The 27,801-nt window shown below is 40.7% G+C and overlaps 1 protein-coding gene across 3 annotated transcripts in view; it reads left to right on the plus strand.

The window, feature by feature from the left end:
• The window catches only part of ATP8A2 (ATPase phospholipid transporting 8A2), a 319,087-nt gene that overhangs the window by 20,828 nt on the left and 270,458 nt on the right, over window positions 1-27,801 (plus strand). For 2 of the 3 annotated variants that reach the window (XM_036404098.2, XM_054518567.1), the window contains exons 2-3: window positions 15,482-15,626; window positions 27,702-27,801. In XM_036404098.2, coding sequence (XP_036259991.1) covers window positions 15,482-15,626; window positions 27,702-27,801 — 245 coding nt within the window. Of the gene's footprint in view, window positions 1-5,151; window positions 5,237-15,481; window positions 15,627-27,701 lie in introns of those variants that run through there. The other variant, XM_054518566.1, reaches the window with a different exon arrangement.

Genomic DNA, 27,801 nt, shown 5'->3' on the forward strand with positions numbered 1-27,801 from the left:
GTGGCTGTGGGCGCTTTGTTGGCTTTGAGTGCTGGATACACACTCCAGTAGTCAGTTTGTGTGGAATGAAGGTACTGCAGGGGCTCAGCATATTGTGATCATATATTTGAGGCTATAGGCAGAGGAGAGGCTTGAAGTCTGAACTTCAATACTGTTAAGCAGTTTAAACTTGTCTACAGAGTATTCTTTTAAGGAGCACAGATCACTCACTCCCTGCAGAAGGAAAAGCTGGTTTTGCTAGGACTCCCAACAGTTAATGTGATGTTGAACTGTATCAAAAATATATTTCTGGCCTCCAAAAGTATTTGCATTTCACCAATAAAGATCAAACCATAAAGGAGTAGAAAACTTTTTTTATAAAGTTGACATCTTGATGCTCAGCCTGTGTCTTCAGATGTGTCTCTGAAGCCATCTTCTCTAGGATATGTTCAGCTTCTAGTCCTTAACTTTGCTAGCTTGATTAGTTACTAGGAAAGAAACTTAAACTTAATTGTAGCAAAACTGTATTATATTGAAAGTAGACTGCTAAAGGGAGTTTTTGGTGATTGGACAATATGCTCTGAAAGAGGCTTGCATAAAATTAACTTTAAAAATTCTGTTCAGCTCCGATCTGTGCTCTGGCTAGATATGTAGTGACCTGTCAGAACTTAAAAGATTTAGACCTCAACTTCATCTTTAAACTGAAGAACCTCCACAGCAAACCACTCAAAATCGTTTATCCACTACATTCCTGAGCAGTGTGTATACTGGGGAAGGGACAGGATTAACTGCTAGGGTGGGGTATTGTCTAGATGAGCTTCTATTCCAGGGTCTCCAACAAACACCCTCGGTTTTGCTCATAAGTGTTGTGACCAGCATTATTTCAGGCCACTATTTCACTGTGGGCTGGCATGTTTAGGTACCTTCCTAATATTCCATGCCCTTGGAGATGTTCCAGCATGGAGAGAATGTCCTGTAGTAGCCTTCACAAAAAAACTTAAATTGAGCAAGTAAGATAAAATTGCTTTCAAGGTTTTTTTTTTAGAAAAAAAACCCAAAAAAACCCAAAACTCCAAAAAAACAAAAAACCCCCAACCAAACAAGAAATAATAAAAACCCAAACCAAAACAAAAACACACAAAAAGACCCCCAAACAAGCAAACCCAAAAAAAACCAGTGTTAACTGGCTATATATGTATTTGCAGTTGGACTGAAATTCTGCTTTGCATTTCTTTAACAAATTTTTCTCCCTTAGAGATTTGGCAACTTTAGGAGGAAAGTAGATCTAGATTTGAAAATCTGGAATTTATGGAAGACTGATAGAAATTCTGTATTGATTTCTAATTATTTTATAATAAGGACAGCTTCAAAGCTTTGAAAATCATTGTTTAATACTGTTTGAAGATTTGATCACTGGTCATTTCCAGTTCTGTGCTCTTCTGTGAGGTTACAATTGCAACATAGAGTGACTGCAGTGACAGCAGGGGATGGCAGCAAGCCTACTGTGCTTCATGTTTGGATGCAGTCAGCTGTCAGTACAGCTGGTTGAGTTGAAGTCTGAATGCAGAAGTAGGGGCAGCAGTACTAATGGGGGCAGTGATGCCTGCTGCAGCAGGTGTGGGCCAAAAAGGAGCTGATGCAGGCTCTTGGAGGGGTGTAGGCTACCTATGTGATCAAAATGGGAGACAGAGAATGGGAAAGAAGCTTGTGTTCTGCCTGATTAGGGATGACCCTTCAAAAATTTGTTCTGGTCTATAATCTTGTGGTAAAACAGGGATTTTCAGAAATTAATGTGTTCCACAAGGGTATGGACTGATTATTAAACAAAGGACATGGTTGGATTTGTGAGGTACAAAAGCCAGGAAAAGGTTAAAACTTACGTAACTTTTTCAGGCTAGGTTTCTGGACCCAGAATGTTCAGTGCTTGTGGTGAACTCTGAAGGCTCCTTCAGTAATAAAATGCATAATGGTATCTGTGGGATGAAGAATAGCTCAGTAGGTCTTGGTACCTGTCTGTGATGCACTTGGATCTTGAAGACAGGGATACTGGAAACAAGTGGCAAGAGTCCAGTTCCTGTTGCATGAAGAAGTTCACTTGTGCTGCCCAAGTGCTGCACAGGTCTGACTCTTACCTTAGCCTGCTGTTCCTGGTGCCTTGGCTACAAACAGGAAACCTGTGGTGGGGATGCATGTGTTGAGACTGGGTCAACACTTGTGAATTAGAGATTTCATTTTCACGTGCTTATGTTGGTAGCTATCTAAAATATTTGCTGTTTGCTGGTGAATCATTCCTTAGTGAATCATTTTAGCTAGGCATTCCTGCCTTATCCCCTTGCATGTAGTTCTGATTGTCAGGATAAACAGCATGACAATCACAAGGTGACTTTAGGAGCAGATACAAGTGGATATGTAATAAACTGATCTGATATTTAGTCATTCACTGTGATTGTTAATAAGTTTGCTGAAGTGTGAACAGTTTCCCTGAGGGAGAAATGCATTAAGGAATTATCCAACTTTCTGTTCTGTTTGTAAGCTTCTGTTTTTAATCTAGTCCTTTCATATGCACGCTAGGTATACTAAACAAGCAAAACCCTGTTAGGGAAGTGCACACAAAAAAGAAACTTACATTCAAATCTGTTTTACTAGAATAATTGTTGGACCCAGCAAGATGCGAGCACATCTATTACATCAGAGATGAACTTTGTCTTCAGCATTAAAGCAAAATGCAAGTCCTTCCAGCTTTGATGATACTTCTGATCAGCATTATGTCAAGCTTCTAGCTCACGTTCAAGCAGTGTGTGGGGAGAGGAGCCTGCATTGCAGAACAATCAAGCTGTAATTGCAGGCAATCCTGAACATGTGATGTGTTTACTGTAAAGGGTCAGGGAAGTACTTATTTTTTTTTGAAGGACCAAAACCAAGCCTGAAACTCCAAAACTCTGAACATTATGATGTCTAAAAAAAGCTTTTGTCATGTTTTGATGTCTGACTCATTTTTGTCAATGCCTGGAGCTGCCAGCACTGAGTCAGTGGTACTCAGCATTATGCATGGAAGGGATTTCCAATAATAAAAAGCAGTACTGATGCAAGGCAGTGCACTTGATGGTAAATATGCCAACAGTACTGGCTTAAACTGCATTCTGATGGTTCTTGAGTATCCTGTATATGGCTTATGGATGTTCTACTTGCTCTGAGAGAAGCTCACAGAGCACACAAGCCGTTGAAGGATGTAAGGAGATCTAGAAAACTTTGAAAAAAGGTAGATTGAGTGTGGCTATGATGGCTGGGATGAGGCTGTAGGGTGCAAGTGGGAGCCCAGGACAGGAAGCAGTCAACACCCTACCTGGCTGACTTTGGGCCTGGCCCTTCTCGTGCTATTGCTGTACTCTTCTCTAGACGTGTTGGAGGTGCCTCTGCAGTCTGTCAGACCTCACCAGCCTGGAAAAGGTGAGATAAGAAGTTTGGGTTCAAGATAGCAGTTCCCTACAATGGGACCTTATCTTTGGTCCTTATATCTTATATAGGATATATATATATAGGGATATAGTTATATCTTAGGCAAGCTAGGCTGGTGTAGTCAGCTGGTGAGCTTCTACCGTATTTTTAGTAAGGAAATTAAAGCACAACTATATACAGAGGACAAACAGATACAACATTATCTGCTCATGGATGCGTCTGTGTAGGCAATAGATAATGTTCTCAAACATTGTTCTCTGATGTTTTCCTCATGCATTATGCAACATGCTTCCCTAATGAAAGCTGGATAAGAGCACCTAAAATTTTAGAGTTACCTTCCTCTCCTGAGGGAAAAGCACTTACTTGTAGCTAGCAGTGTCTTCCATGGTTTCCTGTCATTATGTTGCTCATAAATATTTGATTATCTCTTGCTAGCCTTTGTTGTGCCAGTTGTCAGGTGGTGCATGCAGCTTCCTCTTGGTGGAAAGAGATGGGCTTGATACATCCCTCATATCTGGAGCCTGGCTCTGCACAGATATGTTCAGTTCATAAGCAGAACTGAACCCCACAGCTGATGGTGTCACCAACATTTGTGTGCTGGTAGCTTTAGAAAGGCTGAACTGGCCAAGGTGCTGCTGTTGGCAATTAACAGCCAGTGCTGGTTCTTCACACCTCCCCTTGCTAATGTGGGCTGGCCTTCTTAGAGCACACAGCTGTCCTACCATAACTGTACTGCCTTGATAAAAATAGAATATGTATCACTCCAGTGGGCCTCATGGCCCCAGGGAAATCTACAGATGCAGTGCTTTGTTGGGATGGTCACTCCTGGTACAGTTCAAGAAGCCAAGTCCTTGCTTCCTCCTATAGCTGTCTTCTGAGGCTTTAAACAAGCTGCTGATGTTTTCTTTTCTATTCCCTATCCAGAAAGCAAGCAAGTAGTTTGGATGGAGTGATGGGGAGAAGGGAGAAGGACTGCCAGGGAGGAAGGACCCTGGAAAGCTGTTTTTAGTGCTTCATAGTTATATACATGACCCGCGAAAAAGGACTAATGATCATGGTTATCCAAGATGTATCCAACATAATTAGATATGACTTTAAGGAGAGGCACATAGTGATGAGTTTACTCTGGGTGAAAATAAAGTGAAAACTGCTCTTTCTTTTCTCAAGAGAGAGGGGTTTTTATTGCCTATATTGATAGCTGAAATAATTTCTAGCCTTTTCATTTGACAGCCAAAATACTTTTCTATTAACCTTGTTCTGAAGCAAAGAAAAGTAAGTTAAAAATAACCCTTTATACCTGTAGAGGTGAATGGGTCTCATGACCTGTAACATCACAGATAGCATCTCTGGTAGGAACAGAACATCTTTCTACTAGGATTTCACTTGAGAAATTGTGCTTTGAAACCTGGTAGAGGTGGGGAGGAGGGGTCAGAGTCCAGGAATTGGACAGGTCATTGTTTCAAGTGCTGAAATCCAGGATGATGTTGAATTTTCCCTTTTTTTTTTTCCTGGTTGAAATTATTAGACTGTTTCAGTGAAAGGCACAGCTGTCTCTTTGTGCATGGGTATACACAGGCACCTAGTGCACACTTGCCTTCTGTGAATCCAGTGCGGAGCAGTTTGAAAGTGCAAACATATATTTCACAGATTACCGTGGGGATCACTTTAATCAGCTTTGAGACCTGCTAATGCTGTAGAGATCTTTGGAGGACTACTGCTGTTTTCATCTCCATGCAGCCAGTGCAAGAAGGAATGAACATCATGTCTCTGTGCCGCTGCTGGAAGAGATTCTTCTCTCTAGGTAACTGTATACGATGGGCAGCTGCTTTTGTTGTGCATTACACTGACCGGGGGCGGGCAGAATTAAGACCAACAGCTTTGGGAGTGCTTTAGAGCAAAAGGTTACTATGTATGCAGTAAATCTTTGTAATCTACTGTTGGCTAGAAGCCAGTGTTATAGGCCTCTGGGCTTTTAGTAGAAGAAAACAGCTTTAAATCATGAGCATATAATGGAAACCCATTTATTTTTCTTGTTTAAATTGTTCTCTTAGAAATCAAGATCAGCTGTGCTTGCAGCTGATATGCTTAAAGCTGTTAATAAATTGTTATAGAACAGATGCAGTGTAGTAGAACAGAAAGGAAAAAGCACTTGGGTGTCAGAATGCTAACAGAATTATGATGCGCCAAAGATATTTTTAGCTTCAACCAATATTAATACAGGGAAACAAGCCTCAAAGGTGTGAGGCAAGAAGGCTGTAGCTGCTTTCTTCACAGGATTAGCTTTGGCTGTCAGTTGTGCTAAGCAGATTTCTGATGTCTGTTTTTTAAATATTCCACTAATCACACAACAGATATGCTGTACTTGATAGTTGTGTACATGGCCCACAAATGGGATTACTCGTCATGGTTATCCAAGGTGTGTCTGACAAAAGTTCTAGGACTACAGGATCCTCCTTGAGCAGTGGGATTATTCACAGGAGGGGGTTCTTATTCTTGTTTGAAGTATAAAAATGCAATGTAGCTGTAGCTTCTGCCACCTCATGTTCACTTTCTAGAAACTGTTTCAACAGCCACATGTCTGATCCAGTCTCATTATTATTGCAGTCCCTGTAAGTAAGGTGGGAGTAGAATTAGTGTTGTGCATTGTCAAATGCAATGGTTTGTGTTTAAAGGTTTTTCCTTTGTATTGAAAGATTTTTTTCTTTAGCAGAAAATTCAAAAGAAACACAAAGGATTTTATCTCAGAGGCTGGGAGTGCACGCAGAATGAGCACAATATGTTTTCATGTGTTTGCCCAATGAACCTGCATTTGCACTGTCACCTTGTATGTCAAAATTCTTAAGTTAAATGTAAATATAAATCTAATCAAATGCCCTCCACACTGTCTCAAGTGCTGTAGACTTGTTCATTGTTTTCTAATACATGCATGTGTTTTGAACTCAGCTGACAGTTGGTATGGTAGGCCATGCTATCCAGGAATTAAAAATAATAATAAATTCTGAAAAGAGCAGTGGAGTGGTGACACGTGGCATTATCAATAGCAGAAGCCTTGTTCCCCACAGTGTCAAAACCAGGTAACCCCAGAGAGAGAACAGTAGTGCCTGATATATATTGAGTTCTCACTGAACCAATGCCTCTGTGATCTCCTTTAAAGTTGCCTTAACTGGTATTTCTTATGGGACTTGTTCATGTACTGTTGGTTGGAAAAATAAATTGATGACTTTTTTTTTGGATGCCTTCATGCCTTTATAGTATCTGTGAAGTTGTTGGAAACCTGGAACATATGGAACTCAATTTTCAGAGTTGAATCTGAGTCTGAGAAGTGCAAATTGTCTGAACAGCTTTGAAAAAATCTATTTCACAGGAAGTGTTTGGATTTGAACTTGAGGGATTTTAGTGACAGCTTGGGAGGCTCCTTGAGCTTACTGGAACTGCAGTGTTTGCCTATTTAAAATTCTGGTGTTGAACAGTTTAAACTCTGCTGTAGCTGAGTATTCAACTTTGTGTCAGGCTATTAGATCTAATTTATATGCTGCCTGAAATTTATTTTTTCAGGCATCAGCTATGCTGTTGCTTCTTATAAATCAAACACATGTTGTATATACCAAAAACCCCTTCTTGAAGTCCAAGTTCTGGTGACAAACTGCTTGTAAATACACAAGTGAGTTTAGATAAGAGTGAAGCTTCTAGAAAGACCATTTTTGTTCAATGCAGTATGGGAACTCTTCAACTAACAACGAACCACTTGGTTGAACTGGTGTCAATTACCGGTCCCACTAATAATTTTGTAATGTTAGTTAGGAAGCTGGGGTGGGAAAAAAAGGGAATTAACTTCTCTACTCACTAGTGATACATCTTCATTCTTGGAGTTGAGCTGACAGTTGTGGCTATGAAGCTTGAGGCAGAATAAGAATAGATCATGTGCAGTGTTATTAGTTCAGCATTATCAGCAGAAACTACTTGGCTTTGACATTAAGTGAGAAGGTACAAAATTACTTGCGAGATGGAGAAGAGCTATTTTAGGCCGATATTCTTCTTGTGGTCTTGCCAAGGTTGCATATGAGGATTGTTGGAGGGAATAGAAACATTATGCCTTTATTTTGTCACTTCAAGAAGCAAAGAAAATGCACCAAGGAGACTTGAAACTATAAGTAACTCTAGGCACCTTTGCTTTCCCATACCTGAGTATTTAGCCAGTTGATTTTTTTGGTTTGAATAATGTCTGTTATTCATACAGAGATAGGTGAATTTTATTGTGTGGATCTGCTTCTTATCCCTTCCCTCAGTGAGAGTTCTGTTCTGTCTCTAGAAATATGCAGTATTTGTGTGTGAGTGCATCTGGATTCTCTTTGTATACAGTTTCTGCTGAACTCCTGAGGTAGCATATTCTGGTTGCTGCTGTTTAGTTCTCTGAAGTCTCTAATATTCTGCTAGGAATTAGTTTTGTTTGTTTGTGATAACATTTAGCTACTTCATTCAAGTGAATTTGAGCATATGCAAAAAAAATCCAGGCTCCAGCTGTCTCTGTGGCATGCAATTCCGTTTACAATTGGAGGCTGCTCTTCAAAAGCAGCAGTGTTTTCTGCCTTGAATTTCTTCGAACTAACAACTTCCTAGTTAGTAATTTAAAATTATTCAAAAAGATCTTTTTTTAGTGTTGTCAAATTTAGCTTAAATCTGGGATAAACACAAGAAAAGTGACTAAACTTCACAAGGAACATACTCTGTTCATGCTTAACATTAGCAGGGCCAAGCAAATGGAGTGCTGGTTCTTCTGGTTTCTTTAACCTCAGTGGTTGCTTTTGCATCAGCTGAAGCTACAAGAAGTCTTGCATATGTGTGTGCAGTTAAATGAAGTGAGAGCTACTGATGCTGTGTGTCTGTTAACACAATCATGTATGAGCTACTGATCCACCTATACTGAGATTATCTGTGCATTTATTAGAACACAGCAGTTCTTCTGCAGCTCCATCCCACAGGCAGACTGGTCCTCCTTGGATTGACCAGTGTATATCCAAGCTTATCTCCTGGCTTAGCTGAGTTCCCATGGCATAGCAGCATTCTTTGCATCCCTGAAGTTCACTGTGAGATGATAGAAGTCCATGAGCATTATCCCAGTGGCTAACTTTCCTGTCCAACAGTAGCCTTCTTAGTCTTGTTAATTTTGATAAACAACACATTGCGTAGCTGTGAAGAGGAGGAGGGAAGTTACAGACCTGTGTCTGTTTACTTTCCTGTGCAATATCTGTTAGCTTGATTGATGACAACTTCCTCCTTGCATCCTGGAATCCAGAGAATAATGTTCCTTTGGTCTTCTCTGGTGCTTCTGAAGCTTCATTTGCTTTTAATATCCTTTTGGAGCTACTGTCTCCATCCATTTGTTTATTGGTCTGTATTTCACATAGAAAAAAATTCTTATCTTCAAAACTGATTCACTGCTGTGCATAAAATAGCTGTTCTTTCTTGCTGTGCATCTCTAAAACATCTGCTGTAAAGACATGGATGTCTTTTTGTGTTCTGACTTGAACAGGGGAGTTATCCAAGAGCTTTAACTCCCACTGTCCTAAGTTTGACTCACAGTAGTCAAGTTGCTTGAGCTGAACACAAGGTTTTTTTGCTAAGTTTAGCTGTTGGCAGATACAAATTCAGGGTAACTTTAAAGAATAAAATCTTGTTTGAAGAACTCTAATCTGGTTTTTTGCTCACTTACTATGCTTTCAGGTTTTCTGCATGCAACTATTAAAAAAAACCCCAAAACAAAACCAAAAAGCAAAAATACCCCCAAACCCTTTGAACCCCTGAAAATCCAAACCAGTAATAAAGGCACTTGGAGAATGTACCTACCAGTTGAAAATCAGCTTTTCTGTTTCATATTGTCTTTAGTCTGTATGAAAAACAGAACCTTTCCTGAAAGTGCCCATAATGCTGTTTGTGCCTTGCTGCACAAGCTGGTAAGTGGAGGGGCTTGAACTGACTGAGTAGTCCCTTGGATATCTGCAGTAGCATTTCAGTCAGTAACTGCACTGATTTATTGTCCACTTCTGGTGTTGCATGATGGCAGCACTTGAGCCCATTAGTGTACAAGACCTGTTGTAGGGCTCCTAATGGCTGGAATGATGGAGATGGACAGAGAGCTCATGGTCCAGCCTGGGAGGCTTTGCCTGATGATAGTCTGAAGGTTGCTGTGCATGTGTTCTCATGTACTGTGTATGTTGAAGCTGACAACCATTTTCTGTCACTAGGAATTGTCATGGCCTCCTTGTGATCCTAGATGGAAGCACTCTTAACCCTCTAAGCTGATTAGGTGCTACTGGCTCAGAAGCTCAGTGCCAGTGAAGTTCTGGGTGAAAATGTACAGTACTTTGCTCCTTTTTGCTACTCAGCTTTTGTATTCCCATGGAAATCCTCCACTTGTTACTGTCATGTATAAAAGATTGTTTTTAGTAAAGGGAAGTTCTGGTTGGCCTCAAACTGCTAGGCACTCGCTTGGGAAAGATGAAGCAAGTTTTATAACTGCCTATTAAAATTGACAGCATTTGTTCATATTTTCATACTTCCATCTAAGTTAATTTGGTACCACACATGCTAACTGTACCTGCTGAAAGCTTTAAGTTCTTAAAAGATAAATATTAGTAATATCCATGGTGCTGTTTACAGAACTGAAACAGTTTGCAGTAAAACACTTCTAAAACCCCATCAACTAAATAAAACTTTTTAAAGAAAATAATAGCTTCATTTCTTGATGCAACTTGCTTTACTCCTAAGATTTAGGGTGTCATTTGGGCAGGAATCCTGTATCATATTTGCTTCTCCTTTAGAAAATGAAAGAGCCACATCATTTCCAGAAACTTAAAGCAGAACAGTTCTTGCTTGGTTCTTGAGAGAGCTGAGAGGTGTTTTGCAACTCTGTATTAACTTCAAGGCTGCTGCTATTATGAACTCTGGTACTTGCATGCAGGTGATCTAAAGACCTCTTAATTTGCAGGACATGGATCTGCAGTGAAGGAAGCATATTTAAAATTACTTCTGGTAATAGAAAAACTAGAAAATAAAAGTTCCACTGTGAAATTTGCCAGATCTTCCTTTGTTTGGACATGAGTATGTCAGAATGTTTACCTACAGTGTTATGCTGTTGAACACTGTGGCAGTTTTCTAAATTCTTAAAAATTAAAACCATAGTACTGTTCATCAGGAGTTTTTTTCACATGAACTGGTTATAACTCAAGGTCAAGATAGCCCAGTCCTGTGGAACAAAGCTCTCTCTGAGGACCTGGTAGCTGAAGTTCATGCCCTGTATCTCCTGTTGCCAGCATGCTGTGCTCTGCCTCTTTGAACTCCTACCTTATGTGTGTCTAGATTAACTTTCAGCTGCATTTCTGTTGAATGGTGAAAGCAGCTAGGGGAATAGTGCAAGAAATAAGATATTTCAGGTAAAACAAACTCATTTAGTCACACTTCAAAGTAATTGTGTATTAACTTGTTGACAATTCTGAAGTGCAGAACTCCTCATTTGGTGTCATTTTTGGTACTCAGTTTGTGATGGTGATGCTGTGAAAAAATGTTATCCCAAGAAAGTGAGCGTTACTGAATCTGGGTAGCTTGTTGAGAGCCAAATTTGCTTTTCAGTGCAAGGAAAAGTCTAATCTTGTCTGCCAGCTCTCTAAATACAGCTTTTGGCTGTTCAGGTGTTCGCTTTGATAACTTTCTTTGAGGCTTAACCAATAACAAAAATGCCAGGTTTTTTGTAAATGAGAAAGGTTGGAGTCTTTTGGTGAGGCTCTCTTTCACTCTGAGGAAAGCTGTCTTTCATTTGTCTCAATTCAAAACTGTCACTTAGTACAGTTGGGAGCATACAGGGAACATTGTATGGCTACTTCAAGTTTAACTTGTGAGGTGAGTGTCTGAGCTTAGAATCAGAGTGCTTGAGGTAAGAGGACCCCTGGAAATTGCAGTCCAACTCTGCTCTCAAATAGAGTGGCTTCTTTACCTCAGTGTACTTTAGCTCTTTCTTGTACTAGATCCTAGTCCTGCAAACAGTGTGCAGAATCAGAAGTATGATTCTTGGCTGTAAACACTCTTAACATTGCTTTAATACTAAATGGCATGAGGCCTTTGGTGAACTTCCTTTACAAACCAGCTGTTTCTCATACCTTGTAGTTCTGATGTTTTGGTGAAAGGCTTAACTGATCTAAAATAATTTGTTCTTAAAAATGGAACACCTGTTAGAGCAATCAAGCACTTCACTGAGCTAGAGGTAGTAACTAGCTGGCTGATCTACTTAAGTGAAAAGTGATAATTTTGGCATGAGTTCTCTTGTGACTTCTGACAGTTGACAAGCATCCCAAGTGACTCATCTTTCAAAACATTACGGAATTCACAACACTTTATTTACTCAATCATGCAGAAGCTATGACTGTTGGTGAGCAGGCATTAAGGAGGCAGATACATGCAGAAAAGTCATCTTTGCAGGGCCGGTGATTTAAGAGTATTAAACCATACTTCATTGCTTTTCAAGTGATAATAAATGCCATATGAATTTGTCAGGGCATCAAGTCTGGTTTCTCTTAATGATGAGAGAAAGCTATAAAATCTCTTTATTTTTGTCAAGCTTTAATCCCATCTATTTTTAGAAGAAACCTTGTTAAATAGTGTGAAGTAAGAGCCTTGAAGAAATGAATGGGCTTTTTATAAGGGAGTTTATAACTCAAGTCTGACTCATTGAACTTGTCAAGTACAGTGGGAAGCAGTATGAAACTCTTGCAGAAAGTGTCTCAGAATTGAAGCAAGGTGTATTAGACAATGTTTAAATTCCACAAGGATCTAAGTAGTTGAATTGTCATCTTTGAAGATGTTTAACAGGTAGTTGTGTCTTTGGAACATGGTTTAGCAGCGGACTGGGAAGTGCTGGGTTCATGGTTGGACTTGAGGATCTTAAAGATCTTTTCCAACCTAAACAATTCTGTGATGCAGGCTTAAGATCAATGTGATTAGGGCATTCAAAATTTGATGTAGCTGAACACGTAAGCTAAATCAGATGTAGCTCTTCTCAATGAAGAGCCTATGAGACAGTGGTCTGGTATTAATATTGCTAATTGAAGCATGAGTAGTTTGATGCAAAATAAATTGCATGGCAGTGTTGCAAGTCCTAGGGTGAATAACAGGAAAGGTCCAAGTCTTGTGGAATAGAGTGACAAGTTGGCATGCCCTTAAGTGAAGCCAATGAATCTTATTCCTCTGGATACAGGGAAGCAAACGCTACTGTGAATAAGAGCTGCTGAGCCTTCAGTTTCAAGTTCCACAAGTGTTGGAGGTGGTCAAGTCTGCTGTGTTTTCCCACAGCCTTTCTGAAACAAAAAACAGGGGTGCAGTTACTTTTGCGTGGCTGAAGTGATGATCTGCATGTGGTCAGGTGTCCTTGAGGGGGATACTTCTACAGGGGGTGTAACCTCTGGGATTGTTACCTACCAGGAGGCCCTCAGAAGCTCAGGGCTCCTTAACTTTTTTGGAAATACAGGGAAAGGAGAGGATCTACAGCCAGTAGTAAAGGCCACTCTCTGCAGGCTTTTGGATGTGATCTGCTTCGTAACAGGGGAGGGAGGTGGAAGGCATTCCTGATGGGCAGGATTATTGGATAATCTCCAAAATGAGCATTATTCCACTAAGAGTTGAAGCAGCTGCCTTGAGCCACTTTCAAAACCCAAAGCCTTATTACAGCTGTTTCTACACACTTGTAAGTCTACTTTGAAAATAATTCAGTGCAATCTAAAGAATGAGACCAATTGTCCCTGAGGCACCTGTCCTGAAGAGAGCAGCCAAAAGGATAGTACGTTCATTAAACCTAAATACCTCTGAACTTCATCGGCTGTATTGACTCAGTTAATTCTTAAAGTTGTGGGACAGCTTCATAATACTTTGCAGCAAGGAGAACTAGTCAGCAGGAAGATTTCAATCATCAGAGAATGTTATGAAAAAAAAAAACCCAAATAAGTAAGGTCTCTGGAAAAAACCAACAATTTTTACAGCATGTTTGTTCTAGAATAATTGCACTTCTCTTCTGGCACTTGATTAGGAAAACCGATGAAAGCTGCTTCCTTGCACTTAATGCTCTTAAGAGTATTGTTGTTGGATCTCCTTTGCAGTTACACAACATGAAATCAATGGGAAAGGACAACAAATATCCAGTAGAGCATTTAGTTCTGTTTTTCTGAAGGGGAAAATATCCATTCAGCAAGGCTGAGTGGTCTTCTGTGTCATGGCAAGGTTCTTCAGGCTGAGTAACTTAATATAGTATCATAATGGCATAGCCTTGCATAGTCTACAGTCTTCCTATTTCACTTTCTGAATTTGTCTCTTTTCACAAAGTAAAAATGATCGAGCTGGCATATTTTTGCTGTCTGAATTGATATCAACTGTAATGAAAGAAAATCAATTATTTAGCCTCGAACTTGCAAGTCAGCTTAATGTCACCAAAGTATGATTTCACAGTGTGCAACACTTGCCTTGGGCAAGAGGCGGTGCTGTTGAAAGCACATCAGTCTGTTAATTACATCGGCCTTGTCGTCCCGGAAAGGTTGTGTGCATGACCGTGGTGTACGAGCAATGGGTAACGTTGCCCTCCAGTGGCTGACGCCTGGAGAATCCCGAGCCTGTTTGCACTGGCAATAACAGAGCCAAGGCTTGGGAAGGTCTGAGGTGAGTGGGATTTAAAAGGGCGAGTTAGTTTAAAAGGGTCTTCTGTTAAACAGGACAGGTTTTCACACTGTACAAATACCTACCTGTTCAATATGCTAAGGTTGTATAGGACTGATAATTTTCCCTTCAACTTTAGTTAAGGAGGATGTAATTTCATGGGCCTCTCCCATTCATTGCAGGAGTCCTTTGTAACCGCTATCTGATCAGATCAGCTTGTTGCAGTATCATCTTAGCTTCATACAGCAATCAGAAACAGATTTGGCTTTACAGTAGGTTTACTGCTTTACAGTTTCACAGGACAGTTTATTGCTTCTGTTACCCTTTGAATGAAGTTCTCAAATAATGCTAACATAACACCTGTACTAGATTTTTATGAAACAAGTTGTCATACACTTGTCTAGAGCTACCTGTGCTAGCTTGTAAGTCCATGGCTTATTAAATAAACTGATAAATTCTTACTTTCATTTAGTTGAGCTGTAAATATGTAAGATATCTCCATGGCTCAGGAGGGAAGGGGAAAGCAATAAATCTGTCTCCACAACTTCGGTAATGTTTTGAGGCTTGACAGAGGGAATAGCTAGCTCCTTTCCCTTATATTTTTGCGTTCTTTTAATGTAAAAGTAAACAATGCTTATGGAACTCAATTCACTCCAGACCCAGTGGGAAATGAAAATTACCTTCTGCTTCTGCCGCTTAAAGTCAAAGCTTTGAAGTTGCAGGTGTAAGGCAAGGCAGTATTTTTTTTTATCAATTCAGTCCGAGCCTTAGCTTTAGGGACGGACTCCCCAGATGCTCGGCCGTAGCCCCGTTCGGTGCCCGGGCCGGGGGAAGGCAGCTCGGTCCGCCCGTGTGGGTCTGGGAGGGCTCTGGCGGAGATGCTGCGCCGCTCCCTGAGCGCGGCTTGGGGCTCGGGACGCGCTGGCAGCGGGCGGGCAGCGCCAAGGAGCCGAGGGGCCGCGGAGCCCGCGGCGGTGCGCAGGATGCTGGCTGCCTCCCTCCCTCCCTCGCACGGAGCCTGGGAGGCTGGAGGCGGCGGATACGGGGCGCGGGGGGGCGGCCCGGCGCTTCCCGGCGGGAGCGGGGGCGGCGCTCCCGGGGCGGGGCCCGGCCCATCCCCGCGGGCGGGGGGCGCGGGCCCCGCGCTGTCCCCGCCGCCAGCTGGCTGCGGCCGCCCCGCCGCCCCCTCCCCGGACCGCGTTATTTACAGCCGCCGCCGCGGTAAACAGCGGGCAGGGCGCGCTCGCAGCCGCCGCCCACCGCGGCCCTTCCCCGCGGCGCGGCCCCGGAGCTGCCGGCCCGGCTCGGCTGGGCGCGGCCCCTCGCTGACCGCCTCCCCGCCGCGCTCTCCTTGCAGGACCTGTCTGTTCCACCTCGGGCTACAAGAAGGCGGATGATGAGATGTCCGGAGCCACGTCCGCGGCGGATCTGGACGAGGCACCAGCCCGCACCATTTACTTGAACCAGCCCCAGCAGAGCAAGTTCCGCGACAACTGGGTCAGGTACGGAGCAGTCCCCGCTTCTCTCTTTACAGGCGGCAGCCGCACACCCCGCAGCCGGGGGCTGGGAGGGCTCGGGTCCCTCTCCCTTGCCCCTCGGCCCTGCCCACGCCAGGTTTCAACACGGTAAAACGTGTGTCCGCCGGGGCGGCTGGTTTTGTTGTCTGTGCTGGGTACCAGGGTCTGGCCAGTGCACGGGCGAATCCAGCAGCAGCAAGTGATGAGCTGCTAACCTCGGCAGTAGTGAGAGTAGGGAGCTTGTAGAGCTGCGTGGGCAAGATGCATGAAAAGGTATTCACTTCAGTAGGGTGCCGAATTTTGGAATAACGGGACCTACTCGAGTATTTCTGGATGCAAGGGTTAACCCGTGAAAATTTAGTGGGAATTTTGAGTAGAATCCAGTAAACTCCATGAAGTGTCCCCTTAAAAAGTAGCACTTGGTTGAAGGAGCAGCTAGGCTAAGTATATTAAAAATGTATAGGAAGGAAGAACAGAGAAAGTGCATCCAACAGAATAAGAATGACTACAGAAACTACATGCTGGCATCCCTATGCATAAAAGCCTATGGTCCCCTTATGTCTTTTAATTGAAGACCAGAGGTAATTTTTTTAACTGTTTTAAACTAGGGGTGTGTGTGTTAGTACTTCTGGTGGTATGATTAATGCCACCAGTGTCATTGCAGTTTGGAAACACAAATAGCATGGACTGAAACATGGAGTACAAGGGTGCATAACGTGAGCAAGTTGTGGTGATGCTTGCCTGGCGTTAGCTGGATGAACAGATGGCTCCTGTCATGACTAAGGAGGGACATTGTTTAGCAGGCTTCTGTTCGTTAATGCAGATGTTTGGGTTATTGTTCAAAGAACAGTTTACACAATGAGTACCTTTATGAAAAGAGAGGAGTTTTATATCCTGCTGAAGTGATGATTTACATTTTCTGGTTTATTGTGTGCATTATCAAGGGCAGTTCTAAGAATATCTTCTGGAAGGGTGCTGATGTTCTGGGCACCACAGCAACTTATTTATAGGTGGTTTTCTCCTCAACTTTAACTTCTTATATATTTGTCTGGGAAGTGGCTTAGGAGGAGTTAAAATGACACATTTTCTCAGTATTTTCCTTACTCTATGTGGGTAGCAACAGTGAAGGTTTTCTTGCTTTATTTTTCCTTGACTAATTGAGGGATGAGTTTAACAGTTTCCTAGGCATAGACTATTTGTGCTTTCCATGCTTTAAGAAGGAAAAGCACAGAATAGAGGGTTGGCAGAATCTGTAGTTTAGGTTTTTCAGAAGGGATTCTGTTCTGATCTGGCTAAATATTATAGAAAAGTAGTGTGTTAATCTGCTACCAAGAACTTGTTCCTGACAGTGCTATTACTAAAGAGCAGCTGTGTCCAATTTGCTGTCTGGAAGCCATCCCCTTGTACATAGATGTACAAGTTTCTCAATACCTTTTCACGTCTTTGCCTTGTGACAGGTAAATTTTGAGTCATAAGAAATACTGGTGTGTGAGGGATAGACAAAGTGCAGGTAGTGTAATAACAAATTATCGTAGAGGTACTTTCATTACCTGATCAGGAACCTTAGCTCCTTAGTGTCACTTGGAAATTAAGTTGACTTTGTAATGATTTACTGCTGCTTAGTAAGAAAGCTTTGATCTCTTGACTTTTAAAGGCTGATAGACGTTGCCTGTACTCTTCCCATCCTCTGGATTAATTTTCTTCCCTTAGCCTGGTGGAACTGAAGGCAAAGGTGACCTGAGCTTGTAATGCCTGAGTAAGGAGGCCTCAGTTACTGAAGTGTATTGGAGTTTCTCCTGAGGAACTGAAGTTCTCTGTTGCCTTTGGACTTTCTTACTTAACTGTATTCAGCTTCAGAAATTCATTCAGCACTGGATTTCTCTGTACTGATGGATTTGCAGATGTTTTGTCTCCCTAGGAAGCATCAGTGTACCACAGAGCAAGGTGCTGGGTAAGCATGTGAACACCTGCATGTAAGGGCTTGTGGAAAATTAACTGAAAATGATAAACCAGCTTGTTTTAATTTGTGTGAGTTCAGACTGTCATATTTTTGGTAGTCATTAAAGATTCTCTGAATAACAGTGGGAATTTGTGAATGTTCATAGGAAGTTTTCTAAATTAAGGATAGTGTGGAAAGCTTGCTCAAAACTAAAATACAGCAAGAAATGGAAGTGCAGAGCATGGAGGAGGGTAGGTTAGTGGTATGGCTTTTTGTGTAAGATGTTCTAAACATCTTGAGCTGCTTGACGTTCTGTGGGTAGAGAAGCACTATTAAAAGTGAATTCCAATGTTTGTGGGAGCATAAAGACAGACTGATTTTGGATAAGTTAATAAAAATGGATAATTGTCTTGATCCCACTTCGAAGTAGTATGTAGTGCTATTGCAAAAGTTAAGTGGATGGCAAGATGGCACTAACACTTCCAGAAGTCTTGGAGTGTGAGGATGTAGAAAGAAGAAATGTTTCTTCTTTCCCCAGGCTCTCTGGTGTAATTCAGACTAGGAGAAGGTTTCTCTAATGGCAGACTTTTGTGTTCTTGGAACTTTGTAGCAAACTATTTCAAAACATAGTGCTGTTTGTTACAGACTAGATTTAGCTTGGCCCTTGGCATGCGCATAAATATGGATGTCACTGTTGTTTATTATACTGTAGCAGCAGTGATTCATCTGTAGAAACACCTCTTCTACCTGTCTTCAGTCCTGCTCTATTGTTTGAAAAACTTCGTTTGTCTTACATTTTGGGCTTTTTAATTGAAAGGTAAGTTATGTTCTATTTTCAGGTGAAACATTTTAAAAGCTGAAGCATTTTAGAAGCTCTGAAAAAAGGTAAAAAATGAATAAATGCTATTGCTTTGTCCAACACAGCTGTACTGCAGCATTAAATGTTTGTTTTTGTGAAAACCATCTAGTACCTGTTTTGATATATCCAGCATACAAAACTTAAACACTTGTCTGTTTGACCAGAACATTTCTGTACTTTTAAGTCCAGTAAGAAATGAAAGATGTATGTTGAGGAAATTTCCAGTCTCTCCACAGAGCTTTGTGCCACTTACTGTGACATTTGTGCTCTGGAACAACATTCAGTGTACTGAAGCCCTACTTCCTGGGAAGTGGCTGGGCATGTCTGCCAGTGGGAAGCAGGGAGTAGGTTTTTTGTTGTCCTTTGCTTCTCTACATGACCTTTGCTTTATTAAACTGCCTTTATCTTAACCCATGATTTTTTTTCCATGGTATTTTCTGTCTCTTGTCCTGCTGAGAAGAGAAATGATAGAACAGATCAGGGAGTATGAAGTGCCCAGCCAAGGTCAGCCCACAACAAGGTGGGAAATAAGCTTCCCTATTGCCTTGTAAGACCAAAGGAATACAGGTGGAGTATGGTGCTAGGGGCTTGAATGCTGTGTTAATACTTCTGACATGACCAAAATAATGGCATGAACAATTTTCCAAATGTATCCTCAATGAAGACTGGATATTGTACTTGAAGTTAGAATGTTCTATGCATTTTGTTTTCTTGGAAATACAGTTCCTCGATGTCTCATAGTAATACAAGAATCTACTCTGATATCAGTGGCTTGTTCTGAATGTATAATAGTACTGTAATAGGAATTTCTTGTAGTCCATTTTGTAAAAATCACCAGTAAAGTGATTTGAGCCCCTCACTTGTTGCATGTGTTAATGTTGATGCAAAAGAGTTGGACTTGTGGTTTATTAGTCCTGGAGGAACAAGTGTGCTGAGATAACTTCAAGTACATTAGAAATGGTCTCCAAATTTTTGAAGATGGTGGAGTTGCTTTGTAAATGTTGCTCTAGGTAATATTCTATGCCAGGCCTGGTAGTGCATCCTGGTGCAAATCTGACTTGCATCTGAATCAGGACCCCAAGTGCGGTCTCAGTTTGTGGCTTGAGTGGTAGGTTGGACAGTGCAGCAATCAGGAAGGACAAAATTCAGCTTGTTTTTTTTAATGGATCTTGATGCCAGAAGTCTTGTTCAGAAGTTGTCTTATCAAAGCGGACTTTGGTGGATTGATCTCTTAAGGAGGTCCCAAAATTTGCATTATAATATCCAGAAAATACTCAGTTCAGAAACTTGTCTTCCATACAGACAAAAATCAAGTTCTAATAGGCAATGAGCAAAAAGTCTTCAGTGTTTATTTTAAGTTGTACAGAGTCTTAAAACTCAAGTAAACAGGTGAGAATCAATTTCTTGTCTCATAAGGCAGAAGCACTTTGCATGGGGAATTTTGCCCTGTAGACTGTAGGTTTCTAGTGGAATGATAAGTCCTGTATTAAACAGACTACTGTTTATCTATGGTTCCAGACTGTCCTATCAGTGTTTGCATGATGCTTGCTGGTGACAAAACTGTACACACAATATTTAATCTTCCTTTTATTTCATATGTGTTGCATTAAATTAAGCCAAGTGCATTGCTTTATTGGCTTGTGTGTAGGTACTGTAGAAATCAATTGTGATTTAGAGGTGTTCATGCTTTTTGAATGTGTGGGCAGGTTCTCACTGGTGAAACAAGAGTTGCTGGTATCACTAACCAATTAGTATTGACCCTTGAAACCTGAGTAGTGTTCTCTATGATCTGTGGAAATGTGGATTGTAGTCTGCTATGTGCAGGTGAATTTCTCTGCACTTAGTGGTATAGCCCAGCATTCATCTTGCACCAAAATGTTTTACCATGTTCTTAGGTTAAAATGCCTCATTTTCTGTTCAGTTTTTTCTTAATAGAGTTCAGGCACTGGCCATTTGTTTTATTGTGTTTGTGTTAGATTTGAAATACTCTTCTGTTGTCATGTGAACAGATTGCTTGCCTGACTGCAGAACAAGATTTTGAAATCCTTCAAAGAAAGGATGTATTATTTTAATCTGAATGGTACAAGTCTAATCATGTGTTAAACTAATCCTCTAACTCTTTTTAGTTTTAGGTAGATAGTGTTTTTAAGTGAAGAAAAATACTTAGTGTAGCATACGTTTTTAAATAAACAAAAACTTGTTTCCTGTAGTGCAGCTGTTGATGGTACTGCAATCTGCCACAATGAAAAAGGCTTGGGTACAGCTATAGAATGATTCTTTTAGCCATTAAAATTCTGTTATTGTATGTCTGGTGTTGTGTGTAGAGATTATACCAGTGTATTTGAAGCTGCTGCATCTTTGGTCTTGGGCTATTCCTAGGGCAAGAACCCCTGGACAGTTAAATTGTTGAATTTTGCTCAGATGAAATATCTGGATAAAAAAACCACAGATGGGGAAGTTCTAGTGCCCTTTCACCTGCTGCATGCTGAGCTCTCTGGGATCCTGAAATTTTTCTGGTGGTTTGTGGCACAATGAATTTCATACATCAGCAGCAACACAGCAGGTGAATTAAACTGGGTCCCTTTTTTTCTTTTTAGATCTCCCTGACTGCTAGTGGTCTGTAGAAAAAGGTAGAAGAGAATAATTTATCTTAAGTGGACCAAAGTAGAGTTTAAGATGTGCAATAACTGCATTCCACATAGTTTCTGTGGGTTGTAAAGATAATTACATTTCTCTCAAGACTAAATATTAATTTCTTCTGCCAGCCCCCTGCCTGTCACTAAAATAAACACTGCTTTAGTTGTGGTGACATTTAGAGTTAAAAATTTGCTTTAAAACTGAAGCTAGCACATTGGCTTTTAGACAGCTAGCTAGCTTATGTGACTTGTTTGATTTTTATTCTTTTTTTGCCAGTTATCCTCATATCAGTGCTGTGCATTTAAGTGGAGGCTATCCTGTGTTTGCACAATAACTAAATGTGGTACTAAACTTACTTTATTAGACAGTGGAATTTTGAGGTTAACTGTGCTGGTCAGCTGTTTTTATTGAATTGTACTTGCCAGCAGGGTTACTGCAAACCAAGTATATATTACTGTAGTGATGACCTCCACTCATGCTGAAACAATATCATGCCTTCAGAGCTTCTAGTACTGTTTCTAAACAGTCTTTGTTTAAGGTATTTGTTACTGAAAAACAGCCAGGAATCTGTTCCCCTTTTTGTAGGGATTTAATGAATAGAGAACTCATGGAAAGGCCTTTTCTGTTTGCCTGCTTTAGGAAAAGCCTCCAGGGTACTGGATTTTGAAGGAGAGGTGCACTTGCTTCTATTAAATGTGACATGTGGTCTGGTTTTCAGGTTAAACTGAGTGTAAGCAGTTGTGGCAGTGCCCACTATAGGAGACTTTGCTAGTGGAAATAGTATTTGCTTTGGTAATTAACATCAATTACATTAGTTGTTGCAGTCTTTTAGTACTTACATATGGCAGTAGGGCTGCTGATAATGGGCAGTTTGGAATAAGATAATTCAGGTTAGAAGTTCTGAAAAAATCCTTACATGGTTAAGAGGTGATCCTAATGAACTAGAAAGTAATGGGATCGTTGTGATTCAGTGGACAGGAGTTCATAGTGCATTTTCATGTCCTTTTGTCTTAGCAGTGGTCTGTCTGTGTCAGGGTAGGAGCTGAATTGAAGCCCTTGAACATGAGCTTGTTGCTGATGCAGCTTTGGAGGAAGTGCAGGTAGCTCAGCCAGGCTGGGTTTGTCTGCCTGATCATCTTGCTCCTGAAATGGAGTTTGTGCACAAGGGTAGATAACACTACTTGCCTGCTCAGGCACTGGTAACCACTGAGTATTTTATTTAACCCCCTACCTTTTTATTAGGTGTTGATGTAGGATGCAACACTCAGGATGTGCATGACTAGACAATAATGATGTAAGAATGATCTGAAATGTCTGTGCTAGATTTTTCCCTTGTGTAAAATACTTCTCAACATGAGTGGCTGGTTGTCTAGCTGAAAGCTGTCTGCTTTTTTTGCTTTCCCTTACGAGACCTTTACTTTAACTTGAATAAACTGTTTTTCTGAAGAGTTTTGTTTTCTTATTGCAGCAGACCCAAATCATGGTGGCCCCCATAAAGCAAGTTCTAATGGTACTTGACTTGCAGAGAAATTAGTGGGCTACGTTTGTATGTCCTGACTCTTTTAAACTTGTATGAAACAATAATTTTTCTCTAAATCATGTGATTTGAGGAAAGAGGGCTCAGGGATTTTGAGATGTGATCAGTTCCACCTGTAACAAACAAGGGGAAGTGGTGTTTTCCAAACAGTGGTACCTTTAGTTGCTTCTGGTGGGAGCCCATACTATAAATATATATAAATAAAGGAATAAGAAATATGGGGAAGTGGTGAGGTGCTTGAGATGAATCCTATCCCACTGATAAGTTTTCTTCAGCTGGAAGCTGCTAGAATTGTTTTCAGTCAAAGTTGAAATTGATTAATTCTAATACATTTGAATGCTCTCAATCAATTTCATTGTCTGTGTGGATAATTTCAGACAACAGATTCATCTTCTACAGCTTCACTGTGGCTTTTTTGGGAAATGTTTCAGGGTTTGATGTTTCAGTAGCTAAGCACAAGAATGTCTCTTACACCCATTTCCTCTTTTGTCAGCATACGAATTTGTATATATAAAATAGCTTTGGTATTATGGAGGAACTGTAGCAGAGTGCAGGGAAAGATTGAAACAAAATAGGCACTTAGACTGTGGACAGTGGTTGTTCCAGAGCTGAGTGACAGATACAATGTGGTAATTCTTGATTTTTTTTTTTTTTTTTTGTCTTGGTCTGGCAAGCTTTAAGCAATAATGTCTTGCAATATTCAAGTTGTTGCACTTTTTGCTATGCAAGAGCAAGTCCTACTCCTTTCATGCTCATCTGTTCTGCCCTGAGCTCAGGGGCTGTCTCAGGTATTTAAGCACCGCATATGCTTTTCTTGGCTGCTAGAAGTGTACAGCCATAAACAGGGCAGTGAAACCCTTTCTAGTTGAATCTTCCTGTGTAAGAACTGTAGTCTCAAGGATTCATCTGATAGGACAAGGCCCTTCAATTGAATAGGGAGCTGTATTTGTTCAGGTTCCCTATTATAAAACCAGGGTATCTAGGACCTAATTTTCAGTCAACCAGTAATCATTACATAGGGATATGAGTAATTTCTTCTTATAAGCCCTCATGATATATTTTTTGGGGACTTGTAAACATTGATTTTTGTCTCTAGCAAGTTTGAGGAAAGTACACCATCTTCCCTATGTGCAAGGAGGTAGATGACCTTTCACTGTCATATGCATGCAACTGCTGAAAACCTTGTTTGTGACACTTGGGTTTAGAACAACCTTCTCAGTATTCTACATGGCAGCAGCTTGTTGATGAGATGTACCTATAAATGTGCGTTCTCTGTACTCAATGTAATAGCTGAATGTTGTTTTTTTTCTGTTGATGTCTCTTGAAATATGTAAAGCTTGCTGCTGTGCCTCCTGCTGCAGTGGTGACTGCCTGGAGCTGGCTTGTCTGCTGCCTCTGTACATGAGAGCTTTAGCAGGACCTCAGATGCTGATGTCAGTCTTGCTTTTAAGTGTCGTGTGCCTGGCAGGACCTTAGCATGCAAACACCATCCCACTAAAGACAGTATTTGAGTTCTTTAGTCAAGCAGATCAGCTTGGGTTTTCTGGGGTGTTTCTTTTCCTTCTCTTTTACTGGGTGTCTTACCTTTTGTACGTGTTGATGGACACAAAGCTTGTTTGGTGAGAGAAGGGTTCAAGTCTGTAACATTCACTTTAATTACCCAGCCCTTTTGCTGTGGTTCAGATGTCTGTGCCTGGGCTTCTTAGTAATTGTTCCTGCAAATTGATGTGTGTTAAAACCACTGACATCAAGTGATACTCATTCTTCAGCTCTTGGAGAGTATTTCAAGTATGTGAACTGTGGCATGAGTAGGTTTGTGTGAATGCTGTCTAGGAAAGGACAGTTTGTTGTACTTGTGACCCCTGGAAATGGGGCCCACGTATTTCAAGGAGGTCCTGTTTTCTTAATCCTGATTATCCTGAAGGTGAAGTTCATCTCAGAGTTGCCATTCTAAAGGAAGGGGTGGAAGTGCTTTAGATGGCTGACTGGAAAAGTGCAGACTGTGTTCAGCTGCATATTGCCAGCACACATGTGTTTCAAGAGAGTAACTGCTCTGCCTCTGTTACTGACAGCCTTTGCCTCTTCAATCATTAGTCAGTAAAGTAAAACCTGACTTTATGAAATGTTTTTGGGAAACAGGAAAAAAGGCAACAATGGGAGTGGTTGTGCAAAAGTTACCTATGAGTAAATAGAGGAACCGTACTGAACTGCTACTGAGTTTCTCAGTGCACTGTTTGCTACTTTTGAGTTGACTGTTATAAACATTCCTAGGTAATCCTTGGTACTTTAGTAATATGGTAATGAGTTAAAGTATGTGAATGACAGTAATGTTTTGCAAATGATACAGCAATTGCTTTAAAAAAAAATCTCTGCACTGCCTTAGGAACAGTGGGGCCAGAGCCAGCTGTAGTCAGGTGTATCTAAATTCACTTGTTTAGTAGGGTTTGGTATTGTTCCTCCTGTCTTGCACAGTGGTGTAACTTGAAACATGACTTATGTGAATTAACTTGCAGGTGTGGAGGAGACAGCTCTTCTAATGTTTGCACACCTGTTCAACATTTGAACTTGTGTAGTTAAGCGAGATTTGCATAGGTGACAGCTGTTGCTTTAGGAGAAACCAGTTTGTTGTTTGTTTTCCCCCTTGTGCTTCCCTCCTCTACCTGCCTCAACCTGTTCTGTGAGCTGCAGGCCTTGTATTCTCTGAGTTAACATGGCTCTGACTGGGGCTGGTCAGAGAGCTAACCTTCCAGTTTTTTTTTATTTTTGGTGGCCAAAACTGTGCTATGAGTGAGCTGACTGAAGTTTCTACCTGTTCATTGGTAGATTTTAACTTTCCTGAGCTTTGGTTATCCCGAAGTTGTAACACATCTATCTCTTTTGAAGGAGCACAAGAGGTTTTTGTTATTTAAAAATAAGCATTGTATTTATCATTTCAAGAACTGCTCTTCAGAGTTAAGTCAATTGCATGCTCTTGCCCAGCTTAGACTGCTAGTTAGGTTTCCATAAGAAGTTTTCTTTTGGAATAATAACATGTATCTGCTATTTATTCATACTAGTGGTTGCTGTTCTGACCTGTGTGGTAACAGCTGACTGTGCCTGCCTCTAATTAGAGCTGTACCCGTTTTCTGTGGGCATCTGTCAAGTTACTTAAGCAACAGAATACATGGAGTGCCTTACTATGTACAAACCTCTTTCAAAAGAGCCTTATTGTGTTGGCATTAACATAATTGTTAGAGTAAGAATCATGTTTGAGCCAGCTAGCTGTGAAGTTGGTAGGTGGTAGAATGGTGTTAATAAATGTTTCAGCTTGGTTGCAGTCAAATTCTTGTGTTCTTATAATCATAGCAATGTGATACCTAGAGGAATACTATTCTCATATAAAATATGCCATTGCTTGATGTCTAATTAGTGCTGCTTGGAGATATTGCTTCTGGGTCTGAACTGTGAACTTGATTAACCCATACTTTTAAGTCACAATGTAATTCTGAGATGTGTGTTTAATTATGTTCTGTATTAAAGGAAAGTTATTACACGTGAGACCAAGCAAATGTGGCTTAAAACAAAAGAAATACTTAGAGCTGGAAGGATTTAACAGCCTTTGAAGGAAGTAACTTTATATAAATAAAGACTGGACTTGCTTTAAGCCTGGATATATGATTTCACTCATGATTTGGCTTGGTAGATATGAGCCATGATTAAGTACAACCATTTGAAATTTCTGTAAAATATTGAGTATTTAAGTACTTGATTCTGGTGAGCAGTAGTAGCAATAGAAATGGATTTTGTAGTTGCTTGAAGAGGAAACAAGGCAAGTTCCTAAGATAAGATTCATCTTAATTGTTTTTTATTTGGTCTTTTTTTTTTATTTGCCCCACTAATTTTTCTTACTGTTCAAAATAGAGCCTTTTAAAATAGGATGTGCCTTGTTACTTCTAGTTACTCTTTCATTTTGAAAGATGCAGCAGTGTCTGGTAGATGGCTTGGAGTTGAGGATGGGGCAGATAAGAAGGAAAAGAAGGTGTTTAAAGGAATAAGCCAGAAAATAGACATAATGGAGAGGTGGTCTTGGCACTGCTAGGAAGTGTCAGTAAAACAGGAATTGGGAAACAATTTTTCCTTTTTTCTTGAGAGCCAAGTATCTTAGCGTTCTCAGTCCTTGGAAATACCAGACTTGTTAAAAAAATACCCAATAAACATCCAAAACAACCCAAACTGGAACGAAGCACAAACAAAAAACCTCAAAATGAAACTGGAATCACAACACCCAAACAAAAATGATGCCTCAAAATTTCTGGTTTTGCTTGTTGGGCCTTTCCAAGGCATACTGAGCTGCAGGTGCTCAGTTGTTAAAACTCCAGCTCATGCTGATGGCCAGTAGTTCAGAAGGTGAAGGTTCTATGCTAATGGTTAAATTATCATGTCTACTTACTTTTTCCCTGAAGTTGTACTCATGCCCATTATAGATTTGATGTGAAGATGACAAGAAATTACATAAGGCTAGTTAGTGCAGTATGGTTTTGTTTTGAGGTGGAAGAAATAGTAGTTATAATTCAGTTGCATATATGTGTTACTTACAGTATTTATATATATAAAATAGGAGAAAAGCCAAGAGCCATTAATCTGAAAAAGTGTATATTGTTCTGGAGGGTTATTCATAGCTGAATGTAAGTTATCCTGAGGTAGGAAATGAAGCATTTTAAAAATGCCTTGCAAAATTTCTAATTTCTCTCATTCAACTCTGCCTCCCCCAACATTTAAATTGAGAGGTAAGCAATTGGAACTGAAATGAAAGCTTGCCTGTTCACAGTGCTGAAGTTTGGATGGTGGTAAATTGTCTGATAGTTCATCCAATAACAAAGGTTCCAGTGATAGAAGTGGGCCTGGCAGCCTTCTGGGTCTGTGTGATACCTTTATTGTTTGGTACAGCTCCTTATCATAACCAGAGCAACTACTTCCTCCATATTCTAAATATGTCTTTACTTTGTTATCTTTGAACTGCTTTCTAACACTGGCTCTTAGACTTTTTTGGTCATGATCCCCACCTGATATTCTGATGAAGTACTAAGATGAAAATCTTCTACCCTGCAGCACAGCCAAGTACAGCGTGGTGACATTTCTACCTCGATTCCTGTATGAGCAGATAAGAAAAGCTGCAAATGCATTCTTCCTCTTCATTGCCTTACTGCAG

Source organism: Molothrus ater, chromosome 2 (genome assembly GCF_012460135.2).
Source record: "Molothrus ater isolate BHLD 08-10-18 breed brown headed cowbird chromosome 2, BPBGC_Mater_1.1, whole genome shotgun sequence".
Classification (NCBI taxonomy): Eukaryota; Metazoa; Chordata; class Aves; order Passeriformes; family Icteridae; genus Molothrus; species Molothrus ater.